Genomic DNA, 11,647 nt, shown 5'->3' on the forward strand with positions numbered 1-11,647 from the left:
TCTTGTCACTTCAGACTTCTGAAAAGTTTCAAAAAATAAACCAGATGCTGTGCAACAGTGAGGGCCAGCTGAAGCGCAGTGCAGACGTGGGAGCTGCTGCCCCGAAGCCACTGAAGAGGCTGCGCTTCGATATAGAGGGGACGGACGAGGCGGATGGAAGGTGAGAGAGAGATTGCCCTGGGCTTCTCAGAGATCTTGCATATACTGGGGTCTCGGGGCCTTCCTCCTGACTTCCTCCTGATACTCTCTCTCGTGTTAATTTGTGAGCTTTAGCAGCTGAATCAAATGAGAGATGGAAGCATGAAGCTCCTCAGTTACATGCTTTGATGTCAAAAAGTGACTCCCTTTATTTAAAGTTTAGGTTATGAAGGTAAAAAGTTATTTTCATTAACTTAACCTTGTGCTTTCTTTCTGTAGCAAACACCTACCCCAGGAGTCCAAGTTCCAACAAAAGCTTGCAGAAATGAGTGAGTATTACTTTTCTCATAATCTGTAGAGCCCTGAGTGCCTTGGATAAGAGAGCTTGGGCCCACTCAGATGAAAACATTGTTCAACACCAATGTGATCTGGATAATTTCTTAGCTTTTGTACTTCCTGCATATAATCTTGAAAATGCATATTACAAAATGGAAATTTATGTACACAGGAAAACTGTATGTTGGTTTTTTTGTTGCTTTGCTTTTATAGGGAAAAGTCTGAGACTGCTTTTTCTTCTGCTGTGGGTCAGCATTTCTTTCAGATCTTATGGCATCACTTTTCTGTTTTGAAATGAAATTCAAATCTAGCTCATAAAAAGCAAAACCAGCCCCACCCCCATGTCTGAGTTGTATTTTCCACTTGTAAGAAGGAGCACACTTGGCCTGGCCAGGCATTCTCACTCTCTGAGAATCTGAGCTCTGCAGCTGAGTAGATTTGCCCATTAAAAACTCTTACATTGCTCATCAAGATAGGTATGAGTGTGGATCCAGGCACCTCTATTTTAAGGTAGTGAAAATGTTTCAGTGTTGACTTATGGCAGGGGTTAAGAAGGAGAGCTCTGTCTCGTGTGCAGTGGTGTTGGTGTGTGCCCGTGAGGGGAAAAGGCATTCCTGGGCAGGCTGTCTCTGGGATGTGGGCACTGCTCAGCCCGCAGCCTCTGCCTGGTGAGATTCCTGATGTGACACGGACCATCTGCCCACCTGGAGGGTGGAAATGGACACAGTGAGGGGACAGAGACAATGAGAACTGGAGTGAACAGGTGGAAGGAGTTTCATAAGATCTGTAAGACTGAGCAAGAATGGCTGAAACAGCACAAAATCAGGTCTCCATTCTATAATGAGGGATTCGGTTTGTTTACAATAGAATAATGTAGTTCTGTTCCTTGTGTCATTACAAATTTTTCCAATAATCAGTCCAAAGTAATTATGAAGAAAATATTTCATTCTTTTTCTTTGTTGGGTTTTCTTGTAGCATCTACTCGAACAAGAATGCAGAAGCAGAAGCTGAATGATGGAAATGATACCTCAGCCACTGAAGATAAGTGAGATTCTTCTCAGGACCAGGGGCTGCACTGCCAGCCCTCTTGTTTGTTTTTGTTTTGCAGCCTTCATTAATAGAGTTGCTTTTTAGTTGCTTTCTATTCCAAACTGCTAGTTGAAAACATTTGTACTTTTTAAATTGTTAAATGTTTTCCATTATACTTTGCCTTATGATGTAGCATATATACAATGTAAGCCACTGAATTTAATTTATATATTTTTTGAGGATTTTTAAAAAGTCTTGGGAAGTGTCTGAATTTCCTGTTGTAGCATTACTGATTTAAGCCCGTTCAGTCTCATTGGATTGAATTTTTTGTCTGAAGATGAAATGTTAGCTAGAATGATTTGAAATGCACTAATTTTGTTTCTTAGATTTGATTATTAGATTTTCATTACTTGCAGATTTTGAAAATGGTGGGCCAATTACTGCAAAGATTTCCTGTCTCTGTTCATAATTAGCACATCAAATTCCCATTAAATTAAATGGGACAGCAGCTGGGGGCCTTGCAGAGAAGGGGCCTCATCTCAGGGGTACAACCTGAATTCAAAGTGAACTCATTTAACAGCCTTACTACTGAAACCAACACTTGGCATTTTGTAGTTTTGCTTCCCCAGCTCCCACGCCAGTGTCATTTTGGAAGGCAGTTACACTGTCCCTCAGCTTGAATTTCATGGAGTATGAATCCCATAGAGATTCATCCCAGAATCCCACACTGAAACTTGCCAGAAGCTGAAGCTTCTTCCCATATGCAGAGTAATTGATGTGTCCTTTCTTATCTTGGGAAATCTCAAGTATTAAAAGAAAAACAAACAAACAAAACAAAACAAAAACAAAAAGAAAACCCCCCAACAAACCTAAACCATACCTGGTACACAGAAGATTTCAAAATTCTAATGATGCAGAATTTTCTTGATTTCTTCAAATTTTCACTTAATTGTAGCGAAGCCAAAGAGCTTGAGAAACAGCTGGAAGCTGAGGATCTCCAGCTGGGTTTCAGGTAAGAGCAGCCTGGTCTCTAAAAGCACAGGGCATCCCCCTTTGGCCTTACTGCAGCATCTGCAAAAACCTGAATGTGGTGAACCCATGTTGGGAAAACCCACCTGCCTTTACTGAAAAGGCAGTTAATTGGGGAACTTGTCAATGGTTGCAACTAGCAAAAAAACCCAAACAAAACCATCCAATACTTTTTTCAAATTTTGTATTTGTAAGTTACTGATTCAGATGCTGGAACTTTTCTTGCAACAAGAAAGTTTTGTTAAAATAGCCAATTAACAAAAGCACGTTTTATTTCTAGTGGATTAAAATATAAGCAAATCAATTGTCCTGCTTCAAAATTACCCATTTTTATGAGTTTTAGCTTTTGCAGCTTCTTAAGTCAAGAACAGGTACAGTAAAAAAGCATGCTATTAATGACACAAACGTTTTAAACCAGTGTCTTCCAGGGAGCTTATTTACAGAGTGTTTAGCTGATCCTAGAGTACTTAGAGTAGGAAGTTTTTTAAAGTTCTTATGTTGATTCAAAGCTAACCCTAGAACTACTAAAAATTCTCTGAGCAGCAAAAATTGTAAATTAATTTAAAAATAATATTGAGGAGTGTTTTAGACTCAGTATGGCTCCAACTTCCTTACTGAAAAATGTACAGAACTTTCCAGAGTACCTCATGTTTATTTTCTCACTTTTTGCAGTTTTACCGACAGGATCTATGTTAACATTGGGGTGCACGGACTGTAAGCTCTGTTACAGCAGTCCTTTGGCTAGAGGGATGATACAGAGTCCAGTATCTACACAAATTCATTCTTTCTTTACTATGACGATGTATTTTTTTTTTTGTTCAAACAGACTGAAGGCTTTACATCAAATGTACAATATTATTTTATACAACTAATCAGTTTCTTTCCTATCAAGATAAATAAAATAGCTTTTAAAGGATTTACAGTCACTGATTTTCTTATATTAGGTGATTTCATATGGTACCTATCCAACTAAATACATATTGAAACTAATGGCTTTTTATTAGATATGGAAATCCCACTATGTTTGACAGCACTTTTCTTAAGAGTGAGACCTTGCTGTACTAAAAATGGCCTGGAATATTGAAACTGTTCCAGGAAAAAAGAAAATTTGGAATCACAGCAGAAACTGGGCACAAAATGTGATGGCCATTTTAGGTGCTTAACACCAAGCATAAATTTCTGTAGAAAGCTGAAGCCTGGGTGTAAGATTAGGTCAGGTAAATTGTATCTGTTAAAGGCCCATTTCTGTCCATTGGTGCTTAAGGGAATGGAATCTATCAGCCTGGCTCTGTAGCCATGTGAAGGTGGATGAGCTGACCTCCAGCCTCTTCATTTGATATTTTATACCTTAATCTCTTCCTGCTGTCCACTGTTTCCAAATGCTGTTTGTTCTTCTATGTCATAGGAGCTTATTTCTTCTTCTGTGCCTTTGGACTTGCAAGTGAAGTGTTTTGTGCCGAGGCAGTGCTTGTGCAGAGGGGCTGTACTAAACAGCAGGTTCCTCACAGGTACCAGAACAGCCACAGGGAATGTGCAAGTGCACATTTTCAGGCACAGGAGTAGCTGCAGGAAAACACCTGTGTCAAATGTGAAGCAGCTGAAAAAGATCATGTGATACCAGCACACAGTACAAGCTGAAATATTTTAAATGTAACAAGCTTGTCATAATATACATTTGCTTAAGAAACAATGGTTGGTGTTCTGAGGATCATTTTATTAATCACAGTTTATTAAGTCACCAGGGCAATGATTTCTTTTAAAGGTGGAAATACACTTGAAGAAATTCTCTAGCTTACAAATGTGTTATCTGGTGGCAGTGATTTCCTAAGAACACAAATAGCTTTCAACGTACCTCTGTGAAATATTATCTGCTTTACTTTAACCCCCCCCAATACAGTCAATTCAGTCTACAAGCATCAAACTTTCTTCATTTTTACTGAAAAGAAAGGAAAAAAGTCCCATTCAAACTGTTTTAAATATTATGGCATTTTTATTAATGGTCTATTAAACCAGGTAAGCTTATATAGAACAAAGAAATCATTTATGTAAAATCAGGCTGTAAACTTTGTACATCATTGGGTGATGGCCAATGAATCCTGCTTCTCTGGGGCAAATAAATGCTTTGTTTTTAAAGGAAAGTCCATGGAAAGTGTTCAGATCACATAAAAACAGCAGTTTACATAGTTACCAAGCATTGTAACAGAACTCTACAGGTGGATACTAGATGAGAAGGCAGTGCTGGCTTTTACCTTCAGTAACTTAGGAGAACCTTCAAATGATCCTACCTCTGAAATTCTTTTTTCTTGTCAGACTCCTTTCTTGAAAACAGAACATTGCTTTTTATTTAAACCCCAGACACAGTTTCTGCTTGACCAAATTTTCACTTTTTAATAAATACCTTTTTTCTGTGGTATTCTAAAACAGAACAATACTTTATTAAGTGTTTAGTCTGCAAGATACACAAACACAAGGTTGTTGCAGTCTATCTCACCACAGTAAAATGCATCCCTAATTTCTTCTGAAATGTCCCACGGTTGGGTTTCAATATTTACATCCATGCACCCACATTTAACCACCTAAGCCAGTAAGGGTGGTTTTCTTTGAACACATGCAATGAAAATTTTAAAAAATTAAATAAATAAATGTTTCTATGAATGTAACACTATCCCAGCCAGGTCAGATGATACAAAATAAAAAGTCAACGCTGACACAATGAACCTTTAGAATCACCCTCATTCAGTCCAGAGATGCTTTTTCTCAAAATTACGGGCTTTGTCAATTATTCTGAAATTGCAAGTAGGCTTTAATGTGTATGGTTGGCTGGAAAGAATGAGCAGGAAGGAAGTAAATTGGAAAAAAAATGACACTTTGATCTATTAAGCCAAAAATGTCTTGTTCCAAGCAGCATGCCATATCAGCTGCAATCCCTATTTAGCTACTTTGTTATGAACTTGAGCTAATGGAGGAGAGTGGTGCCTCTCTCCAGTGCTATCATTCCATGCAGTAGTGTCCCCAAAGAGCCAGAGAAGGTTTCTGAGCAGATGCTGAGTCAGAAAAACACCATCATTTAACGTTTAGTTTTTTGTTTGATTCTTCTGAGTAAAACAACAGAAACGTGTGGCGAGACCTTTCATAATCCACACCTTAGGAAAGCTGGAGTGACCACTGCCAAGCCAGCAGCAGGGGTAGGGTTTCCCAGCTGGTTCCATTTCCCAGTGGGACTGGATGTGTGATGCCATGGGTGTGGGTGGGACAGGGGTGGTGCCAGCTGCTGCCCCAGGCTGGGATGTGGTCATACACCCTTGTTCCATGCACTGCTATCCTGAAGGAAGCGCTGGCATGTGAATCTGGCATCTCAGGCTTAGCCAGGGATCTGCAGCCTTGGCTTACATGGAATCCCTTGTGTCCACACTGGTATGATCAGTGCTGGCCTACAGCACACAGGGTTGGCAGTACAACTGTGCCCTACAGTGACACATTTCCACTGTCTGCAGTAACCTCTGGCTGTGTGCTGGTGCCAAGTGCTTCTCAACACAAACTTAACAAAACTGATCTCCTCCCCCAGCAAAGCTGTGTTTTTGATGAATCTGCATTATGGATTGGAAAGGTTTTGACCATTTCTGTTTGAATACAAAATACTGACACAGCTGCTAAGAACAGACTTAATGCTGCTGGAGGAAGTCGTACTCATCACTGAGGGGGTGGCAGAATGTGCTTGTTAGCAGTAGATAATCCAATATATTTCTAGTGAGGGTGTGAGGCAAATGTCTCAAAGACAATTAGATATTTACCACAACATTTTCTAAAATATTTGCTCATCACCCTCTTCCTAAGTAAATTTTGCTACCTGTGTGCTTCACCTTTCCACTCACACAGGGCCTGGGGTGAAGGGGGTACTACTCACTACTCCTCTTCCTTGTTTTCCTCCCTACTGTTCCTCAAAGAACAGGACTGTTTGAGAAATGAGCCTCCAGTATCATAAAGAACAGCTATTTCCACCTTAGGCGTGAAGATGTGATAATTTAAGGGAATTAAGTTCTTAGAACCCACATTTGAGGATTAGAAAACATCAGTGAAGGATGCTGTGGCACAGCAGGGACCTGCAGGAAGACTGCATGACTACTTACACAATTTTATTAGCTACTGAGCCTGGTCATCCAGCTTTTTGTCTCCCCCGTTTATAAAATACTGCAAAAGGCACTTGAAGTCACTACACTCAGTCAAAATCTGAAATTCTCAGAGTTAATTCACAGTTACCTGTTAGAAAATTCAAGTAAAAGCTCCATAAGTGCCACATCTTCTGTAATGGGGCAAACCTCTCTCTGTGCAGCACTGGGTGGGTTTTTCACCTTAATTCACTTCAGCCAGTTAGGAATGAAGCATTTACTCCACCTCAGTGCTGGGAGAGAGGCATGTCCAGAGGGCATCTCCTCTCTCCTGAACAGCCCTGAAAGGAAAGTGGAGTGGTCACCTCACAGCTCTGACCACAGGAGACTCTGAAATGCCCTATTTGGACAAGTCACCTTTATCACCATTTGGAATATAATGTCAGTTCACTCTTAAAATTTAATTAATTTGAAGTTACCGCTTCAAAATCACCTTTTTCTCCATTTTTCTGAAGTTGATCTGTCTGAGGAGACATAGCAAAACAAGAACAAATATGCCTTAAGCAGAACATGAAGAAAGCTTGTTTGGGTTTGTAACTAGGTGGTTTTCTTAGTAGTAAAACTCACAGCATGACAATTCACATCCCAGACAAACTTGGAGAGTGTTTCCATTGGGGTGCCAGGGACATGCCTGGTGTAATGGAAAGGGAAATCCTTTTTCATTCTGGCTAAACAATGAGACAAGAACTCAAAACTGTAATATCTTGCTGAAGCTCCTCATAAATTAACTCCCAAATAGCAAGTGAGACATACCCTCCTACAAACCATAAAGCTTCTCAGCCTAAAGAACTTATGGTACTTTACCATATGTCCAGAAAAACAAGTTTGTATCTTCACTGGATCATAAAAAGAAGCCCATTATGGCATATTAACTGAGTTTTGAGACAAAAATACACTATGAAAGTTTTAGCAGCAAAGAGGTCACTGTCCCATAAAATCCAAACACAGACTGTTTAAAAAAAATAAAAATTAGACAGACTAGATAATGACAAGCTTAGTTTGCTTGACTTTGGGTGGGAAAGGGTAGTTACTGCATTAGATTTTTGTGTTAAATTCTGGCTGTTGGCAATGAACAGTTACCACACACCTACACTGTAGCCATCCTTACAACAAAGCCTACATGTTAGTGGACTTCTGCACATTCCCTAAGCTGATGGACACTGAGACTTTCCTTCCAAACCATTGCACATTCTGACCACGGAGGAGTTCTCCAAAGGAAAAGTATTTCCAGAAGGGAAGAGGACGTGCTCTTCAGCTTGGTAGTAGCCAGACCTCAATTTCGGAATGCTCCCACTCTGCTGGCTTTGCTAATGAAGTTTTTCAGGAGGTCGTGGTCCATGTCTGCGAAGCCTTGAGTTTGTGTAACAACAGTCAAATGGTTTATGCAAAATCTGAAGCAAAATTCTTCCAAGTCCTAGGAACAAATTTGAGTAATTTGTAATATGAATGACTGATAAAATTATTAACATCATTACTCTGTTTCAAATCTGTTGTTTAATTAGCAGAGAATATACCAGATTGTGTCCATTATCAATCCCTTTTCCAATCCTTTTGATAAGATCACAAATGATAGGATGAAATTTTTTTCATACAAACTATTCAATAAACCCACTTTGAGAAAACAGCAGTAGTCACCTACAGCAACTCTAGAACTCCATCACATTTACTAGAATTTACTACACATTCATTAGAAAAGTTACCAACATGTGAAACCATCAAATTGCCCCAAACAGATCTACTACAGCATCAATAACTCATTTCTTGTCCTCCCTGTGCTGCATTCAGTAGTGAATGTCCTGTGAAAAACAGATCTGCTAGTCATGCTGGAAATAAAAGCAAAATATGATAAAAAGGGGTATGATGCTTGCTGAACACAAACTGCATGTTAGGATACATGTGTCTTTCATGGCAAACCTAGGAACTGAATCCCTCTGTCTGATGGGATTCCCAGATAGCACAAAAGGTTCTGTCTTCTCCTGGTCTCACTGTAAGAAGATGTTCAGCACAGGATGGGTACAAGCCATCAAGCCAAACAATCAGGATTGCATGCAGCAAATTCTTCCCACTCAAACTCCTCACAACAGTGGCAATCCTTCTCTCCAGGCACTGGCTCAGTTTCCTTTACCTGGCTCCTATGCAACAACTTGCTGTGAAGAAAAATTAATTACCTTCTGCAGCCAGAGCTGGAGCCAGCAGCTAGGAAGTCAGAATTAATCAATAAACTATAAAACTCTTCAAGGGTTACAGCAAAAAGAGTAACCCATGCCAATTTGATTCTATGTCAACTACAGAAACATTGCAGCATGGGATTAATAGTAGCAAGATACTCAGCAGACTACCTGTGCATCTCCTTTTGAAAACTTTTTCTTAGATTCCAAGTTTCAAGATGTAACTAAAGCATAAACTGAAGCACAAAATATCCTTAAAGAAGAAATATGGTATAGCAAGTATCTCTCATCAACAACTACTGGCAAAATAGAAAAGGAATGAGAATAGAAGAAGCAAAAACACAGAGAAAATAAAACATGTAGACAATCAAAGACAGTGACACCTTAAGTTCCAGCAGAGTTCTGAAATGGTACTGTTAGAACCTGAGCAGCTTTACAGTCACTCTGTAAATTTTTATGCTAGCTAAAACTATCAGCAGCCAGTTTTTCTGATGCTGGTATGAATAGGACCATAGATTATAGAGAATCCTGGTCACTCATTTTGCAGTTTCAAGAAATACTGTCTTTTTTATTGTTTTATAGAAAATGATTAGTCTAAACTTTGCTACAGTGTGTATGAGTAATATGCTTTAAAATAACTTGTAGCAGAAACTCTTCGTATTTTCTGACAATAGGAAAAAATATTTTCATACATCTTAAATCCTAACAGATGTATGCAGTAGTCAAGTTAGTCTTCATTTAATTTGCAATGCAAATGGCATGTCACACACCACTATAATCTTTCACTTGCAGTGTTCACGTTTAATGATAAAAAAATTGAGTTCTATCTTTTCAAACTTTCAAAATATGAGGCCTCTTTCATAATCCTCCTTTTGGCAGTTTGCTACTGAAGTCCTGACACAGTGCACATGGTTCTCAAACCAGGAGTTACTACATTAATGTACTACACTAGAAGACCCTGGTATATTCCATGATTCCTTAGACAGAGGTTATCCCCACGTCTTTGATAAAGAAATCTTTGCTGCACTTCCACCCATTTCTGAGCTGTGGGTGTAGGAATGAGGGCAAAAATACACTCCTGAGTTTGGCACATGCTGCAGCCAGGGCAAGTGAACCAATTCCTCATTTGACAATTGTGCTAAACTGTTACATGTTTTGAAAGAGCAAAACACTGAATCATAGAAGGAAGAGGAGGATAACACGTATTTAGTTATCCAGCCAATCCCTTTTTTATTGTGCTTCAGGCCTTACAAACTCTGGTACTTTGTTCAGACTAGTTTTACTACTTCAGGCTTTGTTCAGGCTGTTTTACTACTTCACAACACACCTAAACATATCTTTAACTACTTCACCAGATACAGACCAACCAAAAATACTTCTGCTTTGATGATGTTAAAATTCTGGAAAGCTTGTAAGAGGAGAAACTAAAGAATAAAATTTTAATGAAAAATCTGCTGTTAAGAGAACCAAACCATTGGGTCATGCCTTCCTGTAGAGTTTTCCCTGCCACACTGGGCTTGTAGCAGCACAGCACACTGTAAGTCCTTCCTGATCCAGCCATCCACACCCTCTGTTTCTGCTACCTGGGTTACAAATGTCTGGTAACTGGCAGCTGGCACTCTTACTATCTACTCATCTCGTTATCCTCTCTTTCAAGGCACAGAACTCACTGACTTCCGGTCTCCTCTTTGCAACTCCTACACAAATCCATCTCCTGTAGTTTGCTGTCTCCATACAGTACTGACTTATGCAATATTCTTAATTCAGTGTTTGTTTCAGTCTCTTCTACTTGCCTCCCATACCTGAAAGGTATTTATAACAACATCCCCTACATATGAAATACATAAGCAGACTTTTTGCATAATAAAACCCACCACACAGTTATTTCCACAATCATCACAGCGCTAGGAAGATGAGAAAAGGAAAATATCTTTGAAAGTATTTCTTTACCAAAAAAGCACGGATAACAGGTTGAGTGCTTGTGACTCATTCCAGAACCAAGGGCAGAGCAGATGACAGGATATGGGGGGAGTATTAACAATAGGTAATTTATTGTATGTCAGCATAATTCATTGTAAACAGCACTGCTAAAGTGGATTTTTTTTAATAAAAGCAGAAGTGTAAATATGCAGGGACTTTACAGCTGACTCCTTCCACTGCCTGTAAAAGTCAGCACCAGAATGATTGTACCAGACACCGCAGACAAAATGATCAGGTGGAGAACTCAGGAAGTGAAAGGGCAAAATCCAAAGGCAGAGATGTAAATGGCAGTGAGAAATTTGTATGCCATGCCCTGCAATGCCACATGACAAGGAAGGAAGCAGATTAAAAACACTGACTCACAGGGGCAAGCTAAAAGGGCAGGAAGAAAACACTAAACTGAGAGTTTTAAAAATTTTATTTAACAGCTTATAAAGGGGAAAAAAACCCATTTGTTAAGCTAGAAAGGGAAATTACAGTAATCATGCCTCATCAGTTAAATACAGTCATGTTTACATGAGGCAGCTTCATTTCTCAGAAAACATCTGCTTACCTGAGGAGAAGTTCTTACCTGAGCTTCGTACTTGACAGCAGCAGAGAGGAGAGCAATGGCATTCTCTTCACAAATGCCTTGTTTGATCGTTTGCTGGCAAAGCTTTTTCAGTCTGTTTTCTCTATACAGTGTTGCCAAATCTAGCAGCCCTGTGAAAATTTATATAGCTTTAACTATTCTGGTGCAAAATATAAGAGTGGCCTTTCAAATTAATCAATCATCCTTTTGTTTTAGGCTTAATTAATCAA

General features: G+C 39.3%; 2 protein-coding genes across 2 annotated transcripts in view; one reads left to right on the top strand and one right to left on the bottom strand.

The window, feature by feature from the left end:
* RB1 (RB transcriptional corepressor 1) overlaps window positions 1-3,448 on the top strand; it is a 71,294-nt gene extending 67,846 nt beyond the window's left edge. The window contains exons 24-26 of the mRNA XM_031056820.1: window positions 15-160; window positions 418-467; window positions 1,450-3,448. Coding sequence (XP_030912680.1) covers window positions 15-160; window positions 418-467; window positions 1,450-1,523 — 270 coding nt within the window. The 3' untranslated portion in view covers window positions 1,524-3,448. The remainder of the gene's footprint in view (window positions 1-14; window positions 161-417; window positions 468-1,449) is intronic.
* A 1,051-nt stretch (window positions 3,449-4,499) lies between these two features.
* The window catches only part of LOC102043121 (RCC1 and BTB domain-containing protein 2), a 25,248-nt gene continuing 18,100 nt past the window's right edge, over window positions 4,500-11,647 (bottom strand). Inside the window, exons 11-12 of the mRNA XM_005420774.3 lie at window positions 11,418-11,548; window positions 4,500-8,112 (exon numbers count right to left, since the gene is read on the bottom strand). Coding sequence (XP_005420831.2) covers window positions 7,972-8,112; window positions 11,418-11,548 — 272 coding nt within the window. The 3' untranslated portion in view covers window positions 4,500-7,971. The remainder of the gene's footprint in view (window positions 8,113-11,417; window positions 11,549-11,647) is intronic.

Source organism: Geospiza fortis, unplaced genomic scaffold, assembly GCF_000277835.1.
Source record: "Geospiza fortis unplaced genomic scaffold, GeoFor_1.0 scaffold194, whole genome shotgun sequence".
Classification (NCBI taxonomy): Eukaryota; Metazoa; Chordata; class Aves; order Passeriformes; family Thraupidae; genus Geospiza; species Geospiza fortis.